Here is a 26,391-nt window from a genome sequence, read left to right on the forward strand (position 1 = left end):
GCATGTGAAGTTTGAAGGTCATGGGTGCAGTGGTTTGCGAGTAAAGTGCCTTCATGCAAAAAGTTAACGTTGTGACTAACGAACTAACTAACGAACGGACAGTTGAAAACTAATATGCCTCCCTTCGGGGGCATAACAAGCAACACTGCAATGCAAGGAAACCATGTTTTTGGAAAGCTTTTCTATTTTAGTAACACTGGCCTTGACCCATGTAGCCAAAATACAAATAATTGCATTACTTGTCCATTTAGGTCATGTCATGAAGCTGAATATGTGTGAAGTCTGAAAGCTTTAGGTCTTTGAAAAAACCTGCCTTGATACAGAACCTTTGTGAGGCAACACAGATGCTGATTAAAAGGTTATAACAAAAGCTCTATTTGAAAAATTTCAATCAAGCTAAAAATGTTAACAGCAGACACTGACACAGGGGTATCACAATAGCTCACCTGGAGTGTTCAGATGAGCGCTAAACCTTTGTGAATTTTTTTTCATTTACTAGATTCAGCAAAATGAAAAATGGCAGTGTATTATACGATACTGAGTCACTAAATGACTGAAATTTCTCTATTAAACAAAGTCATGTTTCTTTTATTTTGAAAATATTAAGTACTGAGTAATAATTTGAAAGTTATAGGACCCAACAAAAGTCATGGAGCCAAATTTGTGCAGTAGATCCACAACATAAAACAACAAAAAATAACTTGTTACAAAAAAATCAGCCTTCACAACTTCTATAAAATGAGTACATTTCATTTGTACTTAAAAGGTAAGCAATTTATAAGAAGGAAGTTTACTAAAACACTATAAAACAAAACAAATTTCCAGTCAGAATGACACCCAGTAATGGAATTTTGATGTATTTGCAAAGATAAAATACATCTATTCAAGTAATTTCTAACAAAAAGAATGGAGCAACCAGGAGATCTTTTGTAATATGTTTCTCTGCTAGATGTTTTCTTGTCTGATCCATACATCATTTATCTTTATTCCATTGCAGTCAGACAGTATGCTCGAATATTTGTGCATAGGGACCATAGATCAAATATTTTTTTCTAAAACACCTTTTAAGGAGGTAGGTTACCTTCATATTTGTATGTGCGCATGTCTAACCGGAAGCTAACGTGACGATTTACGACGACGTTTACGACAAACTAAATGTGTTTGTATATTCATTCTTCTGAAAACAAATCATGAACCTGTCTTTGATCTGATGCTTTATGGTTTAATAATGCAGAAATAATGAATAAATTGCCACAGAAACGCTTCAAAACAATGTTGCCTTAAAATGACGTCATTGACGTCATGACGTTTCGTGTCAGTTACCGCGCAAAATTAATAGTTTTTATCTTGAAAGTACGTAATTCTGTGCATTTTCTTTATTTTAACTATTTTCAAATAACCATTATTTGCTGAAATACTTTTTACGAGTCTTTTGCTCTGAATAATAATCAATACTTTGCTCCTTTTATGTAGTTATATTAAAATGTTATGCGGAATGTAAGAAAATGGATGATGGTAACCAATGTTTTTTGGAATATAGCTGGGTGAAAGGTTACTTGTTACGGCCATTTTCAAATAAAAAATCTAGCAGTTTGATTTGTTATACCTATTTTTCAGGTTCCGTTGATAATTTGTTACTTATATACTAAAACTAAGATCTAAAATTGTTCAAATTTCAGTAGAAAATTGTGGTTTCTTGAATTGAATTGATGTTACCATGGAAACGAAGCCCGTGACCTATGTATCTAAATGTGAAATTCAATAGCGTTGACACTGGTCTGTTTAAGAAACACAACTTCGGCTTTTTATTTTCATTTCAAAAATATCCATGAGAATAATAGCAGCATGCTGAAGGATGTTTCCATGAAAAATGCCAGACAAGGGGTACTGCTGTAAGTATTCTAAGCTGTAAAATTTGTTTGAATAAACGCAAATAACACGAAAATATAACTTACGTTAGAAATAATATGTTTTAAAGCTACATCAACTAGAAAGATAATCTTATTCAATATTTTTTTATAAGAAATTACGACAAAAAGCAAGATAAAAGCTATTTTAAACATCTCTGTTGCCATGGTTACTTTAAACTTTAAGAAAAATAGGGTACCATGTAAAGTGCTTGGTATTTTGCTAATAATATTACCCAAATATTCCATGTTGGTCATTAACAGAATGGCACTGAAGCCGTCGAAAAACCCTATTTTTATACATAGTTGTTTAAAAATGACAGAAAATGCATTACCATGGAAACACGAGCCCCGCGACATATACATTTTATGCTTATATTAGGAAGCTAACGTGCATACTAGTAAAAGTATCAATTATGCAGACTTCTACGGATATCAATGAAACTAAAATACACTGAAAAGTGTTAAATATCCGTATTTTCTTTCTTCTTTCGATATGAAATACCTTTAGGGGGTCATGTTCTTTAAACCTGGATAAAAATTGAACTTGAAGAGACAAAGACAAACGAAATTGAGATTGTAGCAGTTAAAACTTCATATAACACGAAATACAAAAAAATGCTGCGGTTCAACTAATTTGAATTTACCCTTGAAACAAGGTAACCTACCTCCTTAAAACTATGTTGATGTAGATTTCTCTTTTTAATGTTTCTGAGACTTACAGTTATGTTATACTCAAAATCTAGTCATTATGTCTAATTAGTCTTTTTAAAGTCAATAGAACGAAGAATGCATGAAGTTGCAAGAGGATCAAAGGTTTTCAGAAAATGTAAGAAAATCAGCCAGGATCCAAATGAATTGCTAGTCAGCCTGGGTGCTTGACTCATCATGGTTTCAAGATTTTGAGCAATGTTTCAATGTAGTAGATAAGGAATACCAGAACTGTTACAGTGAAACACTATATTTAATTCTTGTAACTAGCTTTATAGCAAATTTTCTTAAAGTAAATGCACTGAGATACAATTTTTTTTCTTTCAGTTATTCTGGAACTTACCACTGGAATGTCCTCCAAGGTCATTGGCTGTTTGGTCTCCAGGGCAACAGAAAAACAGCTGCTTTGACCCTAGAAATTAAAATAAATTTATCTTCCTGTTATTTTCAAAGAAATATTTTGGCAGCTATTAAAGATATCATACATGAGGCATCTTACAAATTCTCAAAATACAATTTTCATTAAAGTCAGAAGATTTGCCAAGAAACAAACAAATTTATGCTTTTTCTAACATTAAGTACTTTATTAATATGGTTATAATAGAAAAAATCCCTGATTGTTTTTACAATTTTGTCAAAGAAACTTACTGGAAACCTTTCCTCTTCTGGAAGAATTTTCTTGCCTATAACCTGCAAATATAAATAACAAGAGGACCATGATGGTCCTGAATCGCTCACCTATCTCCACATGACCCAGTGTTCAACTGAGTATGACATCGTTATTTCTATTATTTGACATAGTGACCTAGTTTTTGAGCACATGTGACCTAGATATCATCAAGATAACAAGAGGACCATGATGGTCCTGAATCGCTCACCTCTTCCCACATGACCCAGTTTTGAGTATGACGTCGTTTTTTCTCTTATTTGACATAGTGACCTAGTTTTGAACTTGACCTAGGTATTATCAAGATAAAAATTCTGACCAATTTTCATGAAGATCCATTGAAAAATATGGTCTCTAGAGAGGTAACAAGGTTTTTCTATTATTTGACCTATTGACCTAGTTTTCCAAGGTACGTGACCCTGTTTTGAACTTTAACTAGATATCATCAAGGTGAACATTCTCACTAATTTTCATGAAGATCTCATGAAGACCGCACGTGACCCGGTTACGAAACTGACCTAGATATCATCAAGATGAACATTCAGATCAATTTTCATGAAGATCCATTGAAAAATATGGCCTTTAGAGAGGTCAAAAGATTTTAATAATTTTAGACCTACTGACCTAGTTTTTTACCGCAGTTGACCCAGTTTCAAACTTGACCTACATATCATCAAGATGAACATTCAGACCAACTTTCATACAGATCCCATGAAAAGTACGGCCTCTAGAGAGGTCACAAGGTTTTTTTTATTATTTGACCTACTGACCTAGTTTTTTAAGGCACGTGACCCAGTTTCGAACTTGACCTAGATATCATCAAGGTGAACATTCTGACCAATTTTCATGAAGATCCATTCACAAGTATGGCCTCTAGAGAGGTCACAAGGTTTTTCTATTTTTAGACCTACTGACCTAGTTTTTGACTGCAGTTGACCCAGTTTCGAACGTGACCTAGATATCATCAAGATGAACATTTAGACCAATTTTCATACAGATCCCATGAAAAATATGGCCTTTAGAGAGGTCACAAGGTTTTTCTATTATTTGACCTACTGACCTAGTTTTTGACGGCATGTGACCCACTTTCGAAATTGACCTAGATATCATCAAGATGAACATTCTGACCAATTTTCATGAAGATCTCATGAAATATATGGCCTCTAGAGAGGTCACAAGGTTTTTCTATTTTTAGACGTACTGACCTAGTTTTTGACCCCACGTGACCCAGTTTCGAACTTGACCTAGATATCATCAAGATGAACACTCAGACCAACTTTCATACAGATCCCATGAAAAATATGGCCTTTAGAGAGGTCACAAGGTTTTTCTATTATTTGACCTACTGACCTAGTTTTTGATGGCACGTGACCCAGGTTCGAACTTGACCTAGATATCATCAAGATAAACGTTCTGACCAATTTTCATGAAGATCTTGTTAAATATATGGCCTCTAGAGAGGTCACAAGGTTTTTCTATTTTTAGACCTAATGACCTAGTTTTTGACCCCACTTGACCCAGTTTCAGAACTTGACCTTTGATATCATCAAGGTGAACATTCTGACCAATTATTCATGAAGATCTGTGAAAAATATGGCCTCTAAGAGGTCACAAGGTTTTTCTATTTTTAGACTACTGACCTAGTTTTTGACGCACGTGACCCAGTTTCGAACTTGACCTAGATATCATCAAGTAACATTCTGACCAATTTCATAAAGATCCATGAAAAATGGACCTCTAGAGTGGTCACAAGTCAAAAGTTTAAGACGCCTGACACTAGTCTTGCGCGATCACAAATACTCACTTTCGAAATTACTAGTACAGTAAGGTAAACAATTCTGACCAATTTTCATGAAGATCCATTGAAAATATGGCCACTAGAGAGGTCACAAGGTTTTTCTATTTTTGATCTACTGACCTAGTTTTTGAGCCACAGTGACCCATTTTAAACTTGACCTAGATATCATCAAGTGAACATTCTCGACCAATATTCATGAAGATCTCATGAAAAATATGGCCTCTAGAGAGGTCACAAGGTTTTTCTATTTTAGACCTACTGACCTAGTTTTTGAACCCACTGACCCAGTTACGAACCTTTACCTAGATATCATCAAGTGAACATTCTGACCAATTTTCATGAAGATCATTGAGAAATATGGCCTCTAGAGAGGTCACAAGGTTTTTCTATTTTTAGACCTAATGACCTAGTTTTTGACCCACGTGACCCAGTTTCGAATCTGACTAGATATCATCAAGATAACATTCTGACCAATACTCATGAAGATCTCATGAAAAATATGGCCTCTAGAGAGGTCACAAGGTTTTTCTATTTTTAGACTACTGACCTAGTTTTTACCCATGTGACCCAGTTTCGAACTTGACCTAGATATCATCAAGGTAACATTCTGACCAATTTTCATAAGATCTTGAAAAATATGCGCCTCTAGAGAGGTCACAAGGTTTTTCTATTTTTAGACCTACTGACCTAGTTTTTGACCGCACATGACCCAGTTTCGAACTTGACCTAATATATCAAGATGAACATTCTGACCAATTTCATGAAGATCCATAGAAAAATGGCCACTAGAGAGGGCACAAGCAATATTAGACGCACGACACTAGTGACACCCACTGATCACAAACTGACCTTGATCACTTGTGACATTGACCAATATCATGTAAGATATCAATGCAAAATAGGCTTAAGGACTAAATTCTTTTGGAACTACTGACCATTTTAACCCACGTACCTACGAACTTGAATCTAGCATCTCAAGTATACATTACATAATGACTATTTTCAAAATGTGCATTGAAAATATAATTCTCAAACAAAGGTTGTTTAAAAAAAGCAGACCTAAGAACCATATTTTTACTACCACCCATTTCGAACACCTGATACTCAGATAAAATCTGACCAATATTCATGAAATATCTCATTGTGGAATATGGTTCTAAGAGTCACAAGTTTTTCTATTTTAGACCATATGAACTGTTTTTGAACCATGTGAACCAGTTTCGAACTTAACCTAGATATCATCAAGGTGAACATTCTGACCAATTTTCATGAAGATCTTGTGAAATATATGGCCTCTAGAGAGGTCACAAGGTTTTTCTATTTTTAGACCTACTGACCTAGTTTTTGATGGCATGTGACCCAGTTTCGAACTTGACCTACATATTATCAAGATGAACATTCTGACCAACTTTCATAAAGATCCCATGAAAAATGTGACCTCTAGAGTGGTCACAAGCAGAAGATTACGGACGCACGGACGGACAACGGACACCGCGCGATCACAAAAGCTCACCTTGTCACTTTGTGACAGGTGAGCTAAAAAGGTTATATAGTTAAGTTATTAATAATCAGAAATTAGTTAATGATATAATCTTTTGGAAAACACTCCGATTTTCCAATTAGTTAACTCCAGTACCTAACAGAAAATTGCATATCTGATGCACTCTCAAAGGTATATACATGTACATAAATACTATGTTTCAAAACCTGCTGAACTCCATTAAACAGTTTATAATTCTCAAACAAAGATGTGTTTAGAAAAAAAAGCAGACCCAAAAACACATATACTCCACACAATTATAAAACTTACTGTGAAATCTGTTATTCATAAGACAATTATTTTTGTGGATTAGTGGTTGTGCTAAATCCACAATATATTCTGCCTATTAAACAATATGGTAAGTTTGTGACGACTGTAAACCATTTAATAGTTTATTACTAAAATGTTTTTTTTTACTGGAATCAAAATTTGATTGCAACCCTCCTCAGAACAAATTCTTCCAATTTTCAAGTTTAAATTCTTACCAATATAAATCTACTGTTAACAGAGATCTCAAAGTCCCACTAAAACACCTGCATAATAGAACTTGAGGGCAAAAACCAGTCTGAAACCATGCCAATGGTCAGTTTCATGATTGTAATTACAAACAACCAATCAGATGCTTGAGTTCTGAGACTGGTCTTCAGTTTCAATATTTCATAACCTCGGGACTGCTCCCTTCTAACCCCAAGAGCAGTAAAAAAGACATAATAATAACTTCTCTAGTCTCTGGCTTTGTGGACACATCATTTTTGCTAATTTGGTTTGTATTTTGTCTTGTCCGAGAGAAAGCTTTCAGGTTTCTTCAGACATAATATGTCAAGAGTAATAACCACTAAGTGGTTGGGTTTTGAAAAGTTGTGCTATTATAGTCACAGACAAAGATGAAAGACAGTAAATATATATAGTCCTTCAATTATGTTTGCATTTGGTTTAACAACACCTTTCAAAATTTCACTTAATCAGCTTTTTAAGTAGCGTAATATTTTTCATTTCAAGGTAAGTTGGGCATTCTCCCTAAAATTTTGAAAGATGTCCTACCTTCAGTTTTGGTCTAAATAAATATGCTCTATTGAGATGTTTTTAGTAGCATTGTGATAAAAATTGTTACATTTTACAAGAAACTGGTTCAGTTATGACTAAACTGAGTACAAAGCATGTTTTGTTAAAGTTGACATAGGTCAAAAAACATGACACAAACAATAGGGCCATGATGGCCCTAGATCGCTCACCCGAGTTACAATGCTTGCTTGAACAGTTTTGGTAAATGATTTTGCAAGGAAAATTGTCTGTGAATTATTTTAAAAAAGTGCCAATGTTTTCTAACAAGAATACTTGAAACTTTTCTACTAAATAAATACTATTGGATGAAGTGTTTGTGTGTGTGTTGGGGGGGGGGGGGGGGGGGGGGGATATCAAACAAGATTTTTGAAACTTTGACTGAATACATATAGAGAAGTGACCACACTCCTGGTGGCCATGCTTTCTGACGAATCAAAAAAAACTTGTATAGTCTTCATAAAGTGTCACCAAAGAAACCTTTGTGTCAAATTATTTTAAAACCAGGCCAGCAGTTTTTGACAAGGTGATTTTTTTAAAGTTTTCACTATATACATATAAGGAAAAAATGACCATGTCCCATGATGGTAATGTTTTTTTTGACAAATTGGGATAATTTGTTCAATCTTGATAAAGGGTCATAGAAGAACCATATGTGTGAAGTTACTTCAAAATCTGACTTATTCTAGTGGTTTAGCAGGTGGGAGGTTGTTTGAAGAGTTCCCTATATATTTTAGCTCTGGTGTTCCCTATGTACAACCAAGCAGAGCCATCTGAACAATTTTGGAAGTTTCATCAGCTTCCATCACATGGTTTCAGAAGAGATGTTGTTTGAAGAAAAGTGGATGGACGGATGGTGGAGTGATCACAATAGCTCATCCTGAGCAGTTTATGAAATAATATACTTAAATCTTAAAGTGCTCAGTCAAATTTCAACCACTGATGCAGGGGGTATAGTCCTTGCAAAAAATCTTTACAAGTTCCTCTCAACTTGCTGGCAATTTCTGCACAAAAAGACTGAACTTGCTGCCATTCTAACAGAAGTCTGAGCTCTATAACCTAACGAGACACTCAGACCTACTCTAGACCTACTCTATCAACACTGACACTCAATACAATACTAAAAGTAACACAATTGGAAATATTAGGATCAGCTGTGTGAAGCATTTTGTACAAGGTACAATTTTCAGGCAGCCAATGATCTAAGTGTGCACTTTGTACCATTTACTTCTATTACTTGCTGTGTCTGTAAGTACAGCTGTCACTTACTGTGAATCTATTTTATATAACTGCAATAAAAAAACATACTAAAATCCCTCACTGCAAACTTAACCTTCAGTCAGACAATCAATGGACAAAATGAACAAAAGTGGTCCACAGAGTACCTCTACCCAACAAATCAAGTTCTGCACACTGAACAAAAAACACTTTATTTGTTCTTTGTGTATGAAGACCTAGAACTTCCAAGCAAAAAGGTAGAGAATTATAAATATGAGATGACAATAACCAAGAAAATTGCAATGATCTGAGTCCAAGGTTACGAAACCGAATTTGAAGACCAGTTTTAAAACACCAGCATCTGACTGGCTGCCTCTGACCAAAACCCTGAAACTGACAAGAGGCAGCGTTGTATTCTGAGACTAGTTTCAGTTTAATAATCTAAGACCTTTTGAGTCCTCCTCCATTGCCTTCCTCAACACTTCATTTTTTTTTTTTCAAGTTAGTTAACGTAATTCAGGTGTTGTCTCAAAATGTTTATGCTGTAATGTTAATCATGGTAGAGACATTGTAAATCAGTCTTCTAACAAAAGAAGGTCAGTTGTAGGTTTATCTGGTTTAATGTTTAGCTGGTTTAGAAGAGACACTGGATAAACTTACTCCAGAGTAAGGCTATTGTTCAGTTTGGAAGGGTTTCTGCTATTTAGGGATTCCAGTAAATAAAGGTTCAACTGTATCATATGGATGTCGGGCAGTTCATTTGATGAAAATAATGCTGTAACTTAAAGCCTGAATTACTTGAAAGTCTGCATCAATTTTATCAATACTGCTGACAACACTTCTACATTTTGATTAATAATAACCAATGTGTTCAATGAATAATTATTACCATCAAGTTTATTAATCAGTAATACAAAAATTTGCCTATTTCATTGCTTGCTGAAAATACAAAAACCTAAAAAAGCTCAGGGAAGTGTGGCAATATATGCCCAAGTTTAAAATTATAAGATATGGAAGTGAAAGTTAAAGAAACATGTTTTAAGGTGTGTGTGTGTGTGTGTGTGTATGTTGGAGATAGGAGTTTTCAAGTCAATACTTAGAAGTTTTTAAGCTGCATTCTCGACATGAAATGTTAAAGAGATATTTCATATATTTATGCTCAATTTGCGACCTTGCCCTTTCACTAACTGCCCTAGTTTACATGCTCTGAACAATGCCTTATTGGTACCTATCTATATGCCAAGTTTGAAGGCAATACCTTGAACAGTTATAAAGTTATGCTCTGGACAACACATATGACTGACAGATATGACCTTGTGACCATGCCCTTTGACCTACAAATCTGGTCAATGTGCTGCACATCAGCTCATCACCACCAGTTTTAAGTCAAGACCTTGAATGGTTATCAAGTTATGCTCCTGACACAAAATAAAACAGATAAATTTGACTTTTAAGCTCCACTTGTTACCTTGACATTTGAATTACCAATCCAGTCCATGCCCTATAAACATTGTCTCGTCTCATCACTATCTATATGCCAATATGAAGTCAATACTTTAAATCCTTATCAAGCTATGCTCCAGACAAGAAATATGATGAAGGACAAATTTTATAATTGACCTCAATTTGTAACCTTGACCTTTGACCTACCAATCAGGTTCATGTGCTCTGCACATCATCCCATCACCAACAACCTATATATGCCAAGCTTCAAGAAAATACCTTAAATGGTTATTAAGTTACTCTCCTGCCATGAACTATGACCAACAGATGAAAGAACCCCATCATGTAATATGCATGGGCACACAATAAAAAATATTTCTGATCATAGTAAGTTCGAATTATCAACAACACTCTACTCATAACTGCACCCTTAGTGCTACAGAAATTACTCTATGACTGGCTGAATTTCATGTTGGAGAATGGAAATTCCAGTAAATGCTATCTGAGACTTCAGAAGTAGACCCAGAGGATATATTTCGTTACTTTCATGAAAACAATACTGACTGCAAACAGAGATTCATTACCAGACTAGCTGTTACTGTTAGAAAATGATATATTTTTTAATTACACTTTCTTTTACATTCAAATGAAGTGAACAGACTCAGACTACACTTAATATCCAACATACAGTCTCTGAGAAAACCATCAGAATGGTCTAGCTTCATGGCATTCTGAGAAAATTTACATTTTTTATTTTGTTTTTTAATTCTTTATATTCAGTCCGTGCTTGTATACCTTCCTTCAAGACAAAATAATTAAGGGTTTATCTGTAGCCACCACTATGATTTTGATGTCTCCTCAGCATGGAACTATTGCTACATTCGTAGACAATTATAACACTTTCACACGGAGGCAACAAAATTCTCATTATTGAAGCCTCCTTTTTACTAGTCACATACTTCATTGTGAGTTTACAAAATAAAACTTAACATGTTATTTTCCAAATTAGGTTGAAGCGTACATTACGCTGGCAGTTCCTGCAGCGAAAACACTAATCACCCAGCAAGGAATAAAATACCAGCAGTCACATTAATGGCAGTCCTCCAGAAACTCTCTTCAAGCTCTTAGGAACACAGATATTTTAACTTGTGCGGGCTCCATCTAAGCTCTAGTTGTTTTTTCTTTTTTACAAAGAAATATGTTTAGGGTTTTTTTCTCCATATGCTACTTTCTTCTGAAAGCAAACATCCAAATGACACTATAGACAGAAATCTGCAGAGTTTATAAAAAAATTTCAAACTGAGTTTTTTTTTAATCCAAGATTTTTACAATATATGAATGGAACAAATCCAAGGAAATGGAAGTTTTTTGTTTTTAGCTCACCTGTCACGTAGTGACAGGGTGAGCTTTTGTGATCGCCCTTTGTCTGTCGTCTGTCGTCCATCCACAATTTCTTGTCTGCACGATAGTGGTTTCATTTATGATTTTATTTTAACCAAACTTGCACACAACTTGTATCACCATAAGATCTTGGTTCCTTTCTTGAACTGGCCAGATCCCATTATCTGTTCCAGAGTTATGGCCCCTGAAAGGGCCAAAATTAGCTATTTTGACCTTGTCTGCACAATAGCAGCTTTATTTATGATTTGATTTTTACCAAACTTGCACACAACTTGTATCACCATAAAATCTTGGTTCCTTTCTTAAACTGGCCAGATCCCTTAATTGGTTCCAGAGTTATGGCCCCTGAAAGGGCCAAAATTAGCTATTTTGACCTTGTCTGCACAATAGCAGCTTCATTTATGATTTGAATTTAATCAAACTTGCACAAAACTTGTGTCACTGTAAGATCACGGTTCCTTTCTTGAACCGGCCAGATCCCATAATGGGTTTCAGAGTTATGGCCCCTGAAAGGGCCAAAAATAGCTATTTTGACCTTGTCTGCCCAATAGCAGCTTCATTTATGATTTGATTTTAACCAAATTTGCACACAACTTGTATCACCACAAGATCTTGGTTCCTTTCTTGAACTGGCCAGATTCCATTATGGGTTTCAGAGTTATGGCCCCTGATAGGGCCAAAATTAGCTATTTTGACCTTGTCTGCACAATAGCAGCTTCATTTATGATTTGAATTTAATCAAACTTGCACATAAACTTGTGTCACCATAAGATCTTGGCTCCTTTCTTGAACTGGCCAGATCCCATAATGAGTTCCAGAGTTATGGCCCCTGAAAGGGCCAAAATTAGCTATTTTGACTTTGTCTGCACAATAGCAGCTTCATTTATGATTTGATTTTAACCAAACTTGCACACAGCTTGTATCACCATAAGATCTCGATTCCTTTTAACACACCCTAAGAGACATATTATGTTATCGCCTTGTAGTCCGTCTGTCTTTCCGTCTGTTGGTTAGCAATTTCCCTTCCGCTCTGTAACTCTTGAACCCCTTGAAGGATTTCAAAGAAACCTGACACAAATGTTCACCTCATCGAAACAATGTGCAGAGCGCATGTTTTGGATGGCTCACTTCAAGGTCAAGGTCACACTATGGGGTCAAAGGTCATATTACTTTGTTTTGTGTGTATATTGCTCTGCATTTGCGTTGCATTGCAGTGCTTTTGTTTTTATTTGGCAGATCCTTCTTTTGTTCACTTACAATGATTTTTTTTAATTACTTCCCTTTCATGTTACTATAAATAGCTTATTTAGTAACTTTTTTATTATTGGCCGAAGGGAAAAACCGAGACCACTTTCCTGTGGTACAACATGGATGGTACCTTAAATTTATAGGTGTATTTTGACATATCTGTACCTTTAGGAAAATTTCAACTATATTTTCTCCTGATTCTTTTGATTGATCTTGATTATGATTTTTTGACCTTCTTGTCCTTAAGTGCAATGATGACAGGTGAGCGATATAGGGCCATTATGGCCCTCTTGTTATATATGCATCTGACTGTTTGACAACAACTTCATAATCCCCAAGCACTGCCTCTTCTTTAACAACAGTGAGAAAAGCAAACAAGAGGGTCATGATGACCCTGGATTGCTCACCTGAGTAATATGAGCTACATGTTTCAAATGTCAAACTGATGATTTTTAGAAATTTTTTGGAAGATTTTCCGATGTACAATCAAGTAACCCCTGGGGCGGGGCCAATTTTATCCCTGGGGTCATGATTTGAACAAAGTTTGTAGAAGTCTACTAGGCAATGTTACATATCAAATATCTAAGATCTAGGTCTTCTTGTTTAGTTTTAGCAAATTTATGAAGATTTCCCTATGTACAATCAAGTAACCCCAGGGGCTGGGTCAATTTGACCCTGGGGGGATCAAGATTTGAACAAATTTTGTAGAAGTCCACTAGGCAATGCTACATGTCAAATATCTAAGCTCTAGGCCTTCTGGTTTATTTTTAGAAAATTTTGAAGATTTTTCTATGTACAACCAAATAACCCCATAAGGCGGGGTCAATTTGACCCCGAGGGTCATGATTCGAACAAATTTTGTAGAAGTCTACTAGGCAATGCTACATGTCAAATATCTAAGATCTAGGCCTTCTGGTTTATTTTTAGAATTTTTTTGAAGATTTTTCTATGTACAACCAAGTAACCCCATGGGGTGGGGTCAATTTGACCCCGGGGGTTATTATTTGAATAAATTTTGTAGAAGTCTACTAGGCAATGCTACATATCAAATATCTAAGATCTAGGCCTTCTGGTTTATTTTTAGAAAAGTTTTGAAGATTTTCCTATGTAAAATCAAGTGACCCCTGGGGCGGGGTCAATTTTGACCCCAGGGGTCATGATTTGAACAAATTTTGTAGAGGTCCACTAGGCAATGCTACATGTCAAATATCTTAGCTCTAGGGCTTCTGGTTTTTGAGAAGAAGATTTTTTAAGATTTTCCTATGTAAAATCAAGTGACCCCTGGGGCAGGGTCAATTTTGACCCCTGGGTCATGATTTGAACAAATCTGGTAGAGGTCCAATAGGCAATGCTTCAAACCAAATATCTAAGCTCTAGGGCTTCTGGTTTTTGAGAAGAAGATTTTTAAAGTTTTTCCTTCCGGTTGCCATGGCAACCAGAGTTCTGCATGGAATTCAATTCTTTGAACAATTTTGAAAGGGGACCATCCAAGGATCATTCCTGTGAAGTTTGGTGTAATTCTGCCCAGTGGTTTTCAAGAAGATTTTTTTAGAAATTGTTGACGGAAGACGCACGACTGACATCAAGCGGTCACAATAGCTCACCTTGTTACTTCGTGACAGGTGAGCTAAAAAGGAGGTAAAAAAATTAATACCTAAAGCTGACTGGAAGTAACTCACCTGACAGAAGAGTTCTTGGGTTTCTGGCACAACGAGATAAAGGAACGCACATTCTGCTTGAGTCTGCTCTTCAAGCTGCAACAACAAGAAAGTAAACTTCAGTCAAGGGAGTGACACAATCACGTTGCTTAAGACTGATAGAAATTATAGGAAAAGGTCAATCTGTGAAGTTTGCCGACTGTGGGGTTTGATACAGATGGCCGCTAAGGCTAGTTTGACTGTACATAAAATTTCTTAACTTCAATAGCTGGTTCTTCCTGGAAATTTATCCACCGAGTTCTCTGAATTTCCAAAAATGTGGTAATTACCACTTCCTTCTGAGAAGGTGCTTTTATTTACACAGCCAATAGATTAAATGCAATTAGCTTATCAAAACACATTAGCTGGGACATGCATCAAGGTTATATTTGTGCTGGAAATATTTCAAGGAAGTTGGCCAATTTATCTTCTTGTGCATACTATGTCCACTATATAGTGCAAAATGAAAAGATGGTAATGATAAAATTCTTTTCCCAGTTGCCAAAACAATCGATTTAGCAAATCACTAAGTATTATAATGTAAGCAGACAGAATAATATAACTGCCAACTGTAGTTTTTTCAAGAGGAAAAAGTCATGGAGCTCTTCTCAAGTACATGGCAATGCAACGTGACAGTTATGAGGTTAATATTTTGTCTAAAAACAGAGGATGAACATCCTCCTCTTCCCCTTGAAATATAGCTTAGTTTTTTCCAAAACCAAAAACATTTTTCTTAAAATGTAAAGTGAATAAAGTATTGCAAATATAAGAGTCCCCACTAATTTCCCCAACTGCAGAACAATCAAATGATCTCAAATTTGTCAATGATGTAAATACAATATGTAATATATTGTAATTGACTTTTTATTATGTGCATTTAAAAATTCTGATTGTATTTCACAAGTAAATATGACCAGGCCAGAAAAAAATTCTGTATTCTACCTATTATATTGTATGTTACCCGACTACTTTCATTGAATATGCATGAGCTGACACAGTTATGTAAATAGCGCACACAAAAACATCACTCATTTTATTTTAACATCAACAAACATTTAAGACTTTTTTCGATTACAAATAATCTCGTGGATTTTGCAAGGACGGATCACACTCAGCACATGTGTGCCTCATGAGATCCGATCTGGCAAAATCCACTCAAGCCAAAAACAGCATCCCAGATGTCTGGCTTAGAACTTTTCGTGTCTATTAATTGCTTTATGTGTACTAATATGCAAAACATTATTTAAAATATATTTGACACATATGCTCCAAAGATGGACTTTCCTATATAGAGTCCTGCGATCACTATGACCTTGACCTTTGACCTACTGACTACCAACACGATAGGACACTCTACTTACTACAGGCAATCAGTCCTATGAAGTTTAAAGGCAGTAGGCCACATGGTTCTCAATTCATAGAGCAATGGGGAGGGAGGAGCAGTCTTGATATATCTCTATACTATAATACTTACAACATTACAGGTCATCTATTGACCACAGGCAATCATCTTATAAAGTTCTTGAAATAGGGTTTGATATCGTTAAGGACGAAGCGGTCCGATACCGATACCAACGAAATGATACAGTATTTTTAATGATACCGATACCATGCTTTGTAGTACGTACATCACAAAATTAGGGTAGGTAGGTCGGAAATTTTTTTTTTTTTTTTTATTTTATTTTTATTAAGGGAGACTTTTCGGAAATTATTTTTGTGTAAAAAAATCAATACAAATAAGGGGGTTATGCCTTTAGAGCATCAGTAAGTTGCAATATTACATATCAAATATCTAAGAAATAGGCCTTCTGGTTTATTTTAAGCAAATTTATGAAGATTTCTCAATGGACAATCAAGTAACCCCTGGGCTGGGTCAATTTGACCCTGAGGGGGTCAAGATTTGAACAAATTTTGTAGAGGTCCACTAGGCAATTTAACATGTCAAATATCTAAGCTCTAGGCCTTCTGGTTTATTTTTAATAAATTTTGAAGATTTTTCTATGTACAATCAAGTAACCCCATAGGGTGGAGTCAATTTGACCCCTGGGGTCATGATTTGAACAAATTTTGTAGAAGTCTACTAGGCAATGCTACATGTCAAATATCTAAGATCTAGGCCTTCTGGTTTATTTTTAGATTTTTTTAAAAGATTTTCCTATGTAAAATCAAGTGACCCCTGGGGCGGGGTCAATTTTGACCCCGGGGGACATGATTTGAACAAATTTTGTAGAGGTCCACTTGGCAATGCTACAAGTGAAATATCTAAACTCTAGGCCTTCTGATTTATTTTTAGAAATTTTTTGAAGATTTTCCTATGTAAAATCAAGTGACCCCTTGGGAAGGGTCAATTTTGACCCCGGGGGTCATGATTTGAAAAAAAATGTTGTAGAGGTCCACTAGGCAATGCTACATGTGAAATATCTAAGCTCTAGGCTTTCTGGTTTATTTTTAGAAAAAAATTGAAAATTTTCCTATGTAAAATCAAGTGACCCCTGGTCATGATTTGAACAAATGTAGTAGAGGTCCACTAGGCAATGCTACATGTCAAATATCTAAGCTCTAGGGCTTCTGGTTTTTGAGAAGAAGATTTTTTAAGATTTTCCTATGTAAAATCAAGTGACCCCTGGGACGGGGTCAATTTTGACCCCGGGGGGTCATGATTTGAACAAATTTTGTAGAGGTTCACTAGGCAATGCTACATGTCAAATATCTAAGCTCTAGGCTTTCTGGTTTATTTTTAGAAAATTTTTGAAGATTTTCCTATGTAAAATCAAGTGACCCCTGGGGCAGGGTCAATTTTGACCCCGGGGTCATGATTTGAACAAATCTGGTAGAGGTCCAATAGGCAATGCTTCAAACCAAATATCTAAGCTCTAGGGCTTCTGGTTTTTGAGTAGAAGATTTTAAAGTTTTTCTATTTGGTTGCCATGGCAACCAGTTCTGCATGGAATTCAATTCTTTGAACAATTTTGAAAGGGGGCCACCCAAGGATCATTCCTGTGAAGTTTGGTGTAATTCTGCCCAGTGGTTTTCAAGAAATTTTTTTACAAATTGTTGATGCACGACGGATGACCGACGACAGACATCAAGCGGTCACAATAATATGATATAAGAAAGAAGATATATCATAGTCTAGGAGCTAGTCTAGCCAAAGCCTTGTTTAGTTATTGAGAGGAAACCATTTTCAGTGACTTTTTTGTAGGAAAAGGAGATATTGCAATATTTTATGACAAGCTTTTGTTTCTTTTTCCCTGAAATGCAACACTTCAATTATAAAATGTGCAAAAAGCAATAACTTAAACCCTTCAAAACAAAATACGTCATAAACTGGTTGAAGAGTTAGATGACTAAATACGTACTGCGTCATATGACTTTGCCAGCATTTAACATATTTACTTTTGAACTATAATTTATAGAATATTTTCAGCTGTTATGCAAAATCTTGTTCCTTTTTCCATTTGCAGAAATTATGTATTCCCCTGACTCATTTGCAGAAATTATGTATTCCCCTGACTCGGCCTTTAATCAATTTTACTCCCTTTTACCCAACTGTAATGCAGTTTCACTGGAAAAACTTTTTTTAATAACTTTCTCACTCACATAAGATTCTTTCTGAGAAATTAATAACAAATACTTGTTTTTGCAGAAATTTATCATTTAATTAATGTCCAAAAAATACTCAGAATTTAGAAAATTTGTCAAGAGGATTACAACCTATATGGTACCTGCATGACATAACTTCAAAAAAATGTTCATATTATTTCTGGCTCATTAACAAACTTTGTCAAGAGGCTTAAAAGTTTAAAACCTGCATGGTACCTGCAAAAAACTTCACAAAATGTTCATATTTCTGGCTTAAGAATACTCAGAATTAAGAAAATCTGTCAAAAGGCTTAAATTCTGCAACTGGTACCATCAGAACATAACTTCACAAAAATGTTCGTATTTCTGGCTTTTTAATTAAAACTCAGAATTAAGAAAATCTGTAAAAAGGCCAGGATTCTTGAGTGAAAGATACTAAGTGAAAGAACTGAGATACTGAGTGAAAGGATTAAGAAAATCTGTAAAAGGGCCAGGATTCTTGAGTGAAAGATATTAAGTGAAAGAATTGAGATATATTGAGTGAAAGAATTAAGAAAATCTGTAAAAAGGCCAGCATTCTTGAGCGAAAGCTATCAATGTTGTACTGTAGTTTTACAATAACCCTCAAGCAATGCATCTAGAAAGCACCATAATTCAATTTTCTCCAAACATGTAATCTAATGTTCCTCTGTAACAGTTAACCCTTCATTTCAGTTAGCTAAACTCCTGATCTTTTCACCAGAACATGTCATTATTTCAGTTCACTGGTGATTTTTAATGGTTCTTTCATGTCCTATAACTTTTACATGACATTCTTGTTGTTCCTTCAAATGTTAATGAAAATCAGAATCAAGGGGACAACAATCACACATGAATAACAAAAGCAGTTTGTGGTCAATTACTTTGTGCTATCTGCTATATCTTAAATCTCACAAGCATATCAAGCTTCTTCCCTAAAAAACATACAAAACGGCAAAATGTCTCTCTCTCTCCTGAATGTTTGTACCAATTATTTATTTAATACTTTAATAGGGAATCGATCCTTCCGATTTTTGTCACAAAGCAACGAAAATCAGGATCGATCCCTCTATGGTAACATGCGATAAATACCGAATGAGTTATACTATCGAATTAAGAATGTGGTCTTCCGGCACGTGCACAACAGAGCGACTTGGATTTTTTGGAAGAATACGCCTTTTTCCTTGAACGTAATAAGCGTCCACATAACTTGTCTGAACCACAATGTCTTGGGCATCAGTACAAATATGGGCAGTATTATTATCCCAAAATCTACCTTTAAATGGATGCATTTCTGGGCAAGCTGATCCTGATTGAGGCATTGCCTTATTTCATATTATAATTATTATGTGCATTCTCAAGTGATTATAGCATTGTTTACTAAATCAAAAGTCATAACTCTGGTACAATTCAGACAATCTTGCCTATTATCAGATGTTGGCATTGTGTTAACAAATTGAAATAGGTATTAAGACTTTATGGAATATATATATTTTTGTGTCAGTTTTCTGATGATTATTCAAGAAATATGACCTTTTATGAGTAAATAATTGCAACTTCATCAAAGCCTCCTATTATTAAAACTTGCTTAAATGAGATTTTTTTTTTCAAACCAGTGCCAGGTAAAGATAAGCATACAAGTCTTTTTTTACTGGTTTGCTTTGAATATTCCAAGTGAAATATATTAAACACTGAATCCAAGCTTGCAGTGTAGAAATGCAACCAAAGACTTGTCAGTGATTTTTTTCTCCAAAAATATATAGATAATTCAGAAAAGATTAAATATGGTACAAAACACTTACTATGAATTACTAGCTTTTTTTTATAGAATGGAAGAAACAGATCTTAACCTAACATGTGATTTACTTTAACAGCTAATTGCCAAATATAATTTGATCTAGCATTCTCTCAAACACTGTAAAGATCATAAATTAGAGTCATAATAATTATATAATATATTTTACAATTTCAATTGTGTTCTATGAGCATAAATGGTACCAAAGGCTAAAGTTTCTACAAAAATACCTATTCAAATGCAGAACTGAACCATATTAAAGCAAGATTTTTTTGTTTTGCATTCTGATCCCTTGATTATTCTTTGAAAACAGGTTTTGTCAAAAAATTAAGGGATCCAATGCAGTATCACACATTAATATGCAAAAAATGTGGCTTACCGTTCAAGTGAAACATCATCATAAACATGCAGGAAAAAAACACTTTCATGCATAGCAAATACCTTGAAGGTCCAACAGGTTATAATTTTGTTAAACTAGGTAGAATATTTTAAGCATTTACCAGTCAAAACAAGAGGCTCATTTCATCTCTACAATAGGTGTACTTTCATTTGTTTGCTCAAACAGCCTGCTTGTGAACAATATAAAAGGAAGAAATACCTAATCAAACTGTACAGAATTAACTGCTTTGTATTTTTATTAAATTTGTAAAAAAAAAAACAAAAAAAACAGAACCTGATTTTTGAATATATTTCTTGAACAAGAGCTGTCACTACTGGTGATAAATGTCCCTGAAGCATGCCCACGCATTCTAAAGTTGTCTGCGCAAAAAAAAAAATCACACATCATTTAGTCACCTTGACCTTGACCCGAAACACCCAGGTCATATGCGTGACACGTCTTCTCAATATAGTTAACATTTGTGTCAAATTATTTTCAAATCCCTTGAAACACCTTTGACTTTTAAGTGTGACCTTGACCTTTGAGCTAGGAGTCTGGGTCTTGCACATGACATGTCAACTCAATAGAGGGAACATTTATACCAAGTAATTAAAAAATCCTTTCATCAATGGCAGAGTTATGGACCAGACAAGAAACAGACCTGTTAACCTTTGACTTCTAAGTGTGACCTTGACCTTGACCTTGGAGCTAGGGGTCTGGGTCTTGTGCATGACATGTCGTCTCATTATGTTGAACATCTAAGCAAAGTTATTTCAAAATCCCTTCATGGATGGCAGAGTTATGGACCGGACACGAAACAGACCCTGTTAACCTTTGACCTCTAAGTGTGACTTTGACCCTGAAGCTAGGGGTCTGGGTCTTGCACAAGACAAGTCGTCGCATTATGGTGAACATATATGCCAAGTTATTTCAAAATCCCTTCATGGATGGCAGAGTTATGGACCAGACACGAAACAGACCCTGTTAACCTTTGACCTCTAAGTGTGACCTTAACGCTGGAGGTAGAAGTCTGGGTCTTGTGCATGACACGTCGTCTCATTATGCTGAACATTTACCCAGGGTATGCCACTTCATTTTAGATGGCAAAGTTACAGTCTGGACCAGAAATTAGATGGACGCACGCAAGTACACACGCACGGACAGTGCAATTTTAATATGCCCACCTTCGGAGGCATAAGGCCAAAAAAAAAAAATATGTATGTTTCCTGTGACATGCCAGAAAAAAATAGGGTAGGTAGGTCGATTTTTTCATTTTTTTTTTTTTTTTTTTTTTTTTTTAGAATACACATCTTTACAGTAGTGGAATTCCCTTGTCTTTGCTTTTGCCTATTGTCTTATCAATACATATATGTCTGTACTAGATGGTAGATGTTATACACTTTAAATACACTGCTTTTTATATACCCTTTCGGCTTTTAGCCAAATTTTTAAATACATGCTGTCAGAATATTTCAACAGATGCACCTTTGGTTTTCCATTGGTTCAAGCCTAGCTTAAACTCATGATTTTTTATGGCAAGGCAGGGTTGTAATTTTTTTTCCACACCACCTGCCCTGCAGGACTACATGCCACTAAAACCTGCTTGCCCTTAGTGAACAGTCACTTGCCCTTATAATTGACATGTTTAATATTGTCACTTTTATGAAAGGAGTATTATACAATAAGTAAATTTCAACACTCAGTAGACAAAATTTAATACTATTCTCTTGTACCCTACATTTCCTTTTTAAGGTGGCATATTTGTTCTTCTTAAACTTCCTTTTTACAGCAGACATTTTTATTTTTCTTTCCTGTATTTTTGTCAGCAGCACCAGCCAGTTGCTCTCCAAAATAACTGTAGCGATAGTAATAATAATTAAAGTCTATCCCCTCCCGTATTTTCCTAAACTATTAGGACAGCATAAAATATTTAGTTATTTTCATTTTCTCAAGACTTATTTCCCGAAAATAATTATTTTGAAAAGTGTCCCCAAAATATGGACATAATTATCATCATCCACACACCCTTTGTGAAAGCGAAAAAAAAAACACCAATTATCGGAAATTATTCTGTTTATAAACTAAGTAATTGGCCTTGTTTTCATCATTAATTAACACCCTCCAAAGAGCTAACAAAAGTGTGTAGGTATCATGGCATCTGAAGTGAAGATGAAAGCAGTATAGTTGCCCGAGATTGTCATGGCATTACGTCATGTTTTCGCGCCATGTGAAACATCAATGTTTGATCGTACCGCCTCGCTTCTTTAAATTGTTGAGAAGAAATCAATAAAAAAGTTTCTTCTTTATTTTTTTTAAAAGCGAATGTACAACATCACGAATGAACTGACAGGTAAATGTGTCAAACAATTATACCGGATATCATACCTTATCTTACAAAGTGTCGTGTCAAAAATAATACTTGTACGAAAAGATTCATTTAAAACTTAATTAAAAACCGCAACAAAATCATACTGCGTTATTCTAAAGCCACATTTCTATTTACATTCACGAGGTCACGTAACCTATTCTGCCGCGCAAACAGAAAATCTGTTTGCGAAAAATCGTTTTACTCCATGTATTTAAATTGCTGCCGCTTTTTCATTATTTAAGATTTTTTAATTCTGTTTTTTATACTTTCTGTTCAAAAGTCTGAATTTTATGACCATATTATGTATCATTTATTTACTTTAAGAAAGAAATAAGAAATTAAGATCGGGCTGTTTGAAATGTTACAAGTGATTACATGAAAATTTGGCCGTTTTTATAGAATTTTGCCTACATTTTTGTCAATGTCTTATTAAAATTATTATAGAATTTAAACTGTATTACTTCTCAAGCGGTGTTGAAAATTTGAAGCGACTATATTAAAAAATGAATGCACTACTCGCGTTTTTTGTGTTCGCGTCGATAAACAAAAGTAACGGCGAGATTAGATATTACGATAGGTCGCACGTGCTCGTTGAATGGAAAATTACCGGCATGACGTTTTGATATCCTTATGATTCGCGGGTTAATTCCAGTCAATCCAGGTATTTTTTCGTGATATAATTTCAGAATTTGGTAAAGTTACGACGTAAAAACCACTAGCCCGATCGGTCGAGTATACAGCGAAGTCCACTCGTCCAAAGAGCTATAAAAAATAAATATTTCTTTGACTCGTCCTATCCAGAATTTAACTCGTCAATGTATATATAGAACTGTCAGATCCTTCACAAGAAACTGCCCGTCGACTTGTTCAAAAAGCCCGGTGAATATACATCGATCCGATGTTCCTAAATGAGAGCATATAATTTTTTTCGTACCCACAATTTTTCGTTCGAAAAAAAGTTTAGGGTCGGGGGCTAAAATTAGGGTCGGTCGGGTCACCGGAAACATACATATTTTTTTTTTACGCCTAAAAATAAAAGTATCATACACCTTTGCTGACTTCTGTGTAGATTTTTTTTTTGCACTTTATTCTAGAAACATATACATATTACAGATTATGGACTAATTTTACTAACAAAAGAGCATAGGAAAACACAGGGGGTGAATATTTAGTGTGTTAGTACTTACATATCTGAGAACTTTAAGCTGCAATTCTGCTGCATCCTGATCATACAATTCACCTGCAAAACAGAAAGATTTTCATCTATAAAATTTTATGAACTGGCTCTCGGCATTATATACCCACTTCTGATTTTATACTTAGAGAAAAAATGTCTTTTTTTGTTATGTTAAACATTTATTTTATGCTTTCCACTCATTTATTGATGATATCTTGATAATATCACTGTTTTGAACAGGTGTTAACTACAGAGGAATGCAGAGAGGTGTAGGGGTAGACTGTAGAACTCCCCAAAAATCCTGGTGCAAGCTGAATATGACAGCTATTGCCATATTCCAAAGTGTAGATAGAAAACCAAGGAGCAGTTATATAGCACAAGTTCATGTAAGTTGTGAGAACATTTTCTTTAACTGATTTTAGATAAATAGGTTATTGATAAATAGGGACTAACTGTTTCGAGCAATTTACAGTTATGTTAGGAAAAATGCCAGACCTTTTTTTATATAGCCATTTTTTTTTTACTCATCATATTTGTTTAAGGTTAAACACATGCATTATTTGATAACACTTACGGCAAAAGTTAATAAAAACAAGAGCTGTCTCCATAGGATGACACATGCCCCCGATGGCACTTTAAATGAATAGTTATGGCTGATGTTAGAAAATAAGGACCTTTGACCTACGGAGCTGGGTCTTGCGCGCAACACGTCGTCTTACTGTGTCACACATTCATGTGTAGTTATTTTAAAATCCATGCATGAATGACAAAAATATGGACCGGACATGCCCATCAATGCACTATCATGAAAAATGACCTTTAACGTCTAAGTGTGACCTTGACCTTTGAGCTACGGACCTGGGTCTTGCGCGCGACACGTCTTACTGTGGTACACATTCATGCCAAGTTATTTGAAAATCCATCCATTGATGACAAAGATATGGACCGGACACGCCCATCAATGCACTATCCTTTAATGTCTAAGTGTGACCTTGACCTTTGAGCTACAGACCTGGGTCTTGCGCACGACACGTCGTCTTACTGTGGTACACATTCATACCAAGTTATTTGAAAATCCATCCATCGATGACAAAGATATGGACTGGACACGAAAAATGCGGACAGACCGACAGACAGACAGACGGTTCAAAAACTATATGCCTCCCTTCGGGGGCATAAAAATTCCTGCAGAATTACAGTTAACGCAAAAGAGTTGTAGATGTCTATTTAAATTTTAAGGTTTTCTTTCAAAACAAGAACAGTATATTTCTTTGCTCATTGCTTATTTCTTTTTTTAAACAAGTATGCCCACAGGCAGAATGTCGAGCCCGCCAGCTGTCAAGTGTGACCTTGACCTCAGACCTAGGGTGCATGACACTCCGTCTCATAATGGTGAACATTCATGCTAAGTTACACCAAAATCCCACTATGCTGAGAAGAAACGCTACGGACAAATTTCAATTTGACCTTTGACCTCCAACTGTGACCTTTGAGATAGGAACATGGGGTGTGAGCATGGCACTCCTTCACATTGATATTAACATTCATGCCAAATACAAACAAGATTGGTCCATGCATGTCAAAGTCCAGACAAAATCGGACGGACACACGGACGAACGCAAATACACCGACACGCCAAAAGCGGGCTCAACAAAAATGTGTGTTGCCTCAATTTTTGCAGAAAACAAATCTTGTGAACAACTTCTTTATTTGGTATGGCCTTGTATTAATTTTCCGATCACAGGACATTTTCTTAATGACAAAACAACTCTATGTCAGTTAATTATAGATCTGTTGTTAGAAAAAATTCTCAGAAAATGTTATGTTCAAATTGTAAATGTCTAACAATATCCTTCAAAATTGAAAAAAAAATCCCATTTTCTTTCTAATTACACCTAGAATTCAACATTCTGCACAATTTACATTAACTGTTTTTCTTCAACTTTGAATCAAATTACAGTCAAATGTCTTAGGAGGTTTCAATACTGACAGAAAGTTAATAGGAAAAAAACAAGATTTGGTAACAGAGGAATCACTACAAAAATAGAGACTGGTTTCCATTAAAATGCATATCTCTTTTCAACTGAATAATTACTTGAGGTGATGGATGATCATGTTGTGCTTCTAAAAGACAATATCAAGTTTCAGAAGAATTTGAAACAGAGTTACCAACTTCCCCTGCACCATACTAACAACCTATATAAATCATAACTATATATATATATCATATAATTCATGAAGACATTATGAAGTTTGAAAATGTGTGGAAATCGATAACTGGTGAATGCTTTCAAATGCTAATATCTGTATTTTAAAGATTTAATGTGTTACTATTTTTAAATTGGTAACGAAAAATAAATAAAAATAAAATGAAATATTTTAT

The 26,391-nt window shown here is 35.1% G+C and overlaps 1 protein-coding gene across 1 annotated transcript in view; it reads right to left on the reverse strand.

Moving 5' to 3' along the window:
* Window positions 1–26,391, reverse strand: part of LOC123556562 (cGMP-dependent 3',5'-cyclic phosphodiesterase-like) — a 175,976-nt gene that overhangs the window by 69,361 nt on the left and 80,224 nt on the right. Inside the window, exons 7-10 of the mRNA XM_053544451.1 lie at window positions 24,019–24,071; window positions 14,672–14,746; window positions 3,267–3,308; window positions 2,962–3,030 (exon numbers count right to left, since the gene is read on the reverse strand). Of these exons, the coding sequence (XP_053400426.1) occupies window positions 2,962–3,030; window positions 3,267–3,308; window positions 14,672–14,746; window positions 24,019–24,071 (239 nt within the window). The remainder of the gene's footprint in view (window positions 1–2,961; window positions 3,031–3,266; window positions 3,309–14,671; window positions 14,747–24,018; window positions 24,072–26,391) is intronic.

This window comes from Mercenaria mercenaria, chromosome 5 (assembly GCF_021730395.1).
Source record: "Mercenaria mercenaria strain notata chromosome 5, MADL_Memer_1, whole genome shotgun sequence".
Classification (NCBI taxonomy): Eukaryota; Metazoa; Mollusca; class Bivalvia; order Venerida; family Veneridae; genus Mercenaria; species Mercenaria mercenaria.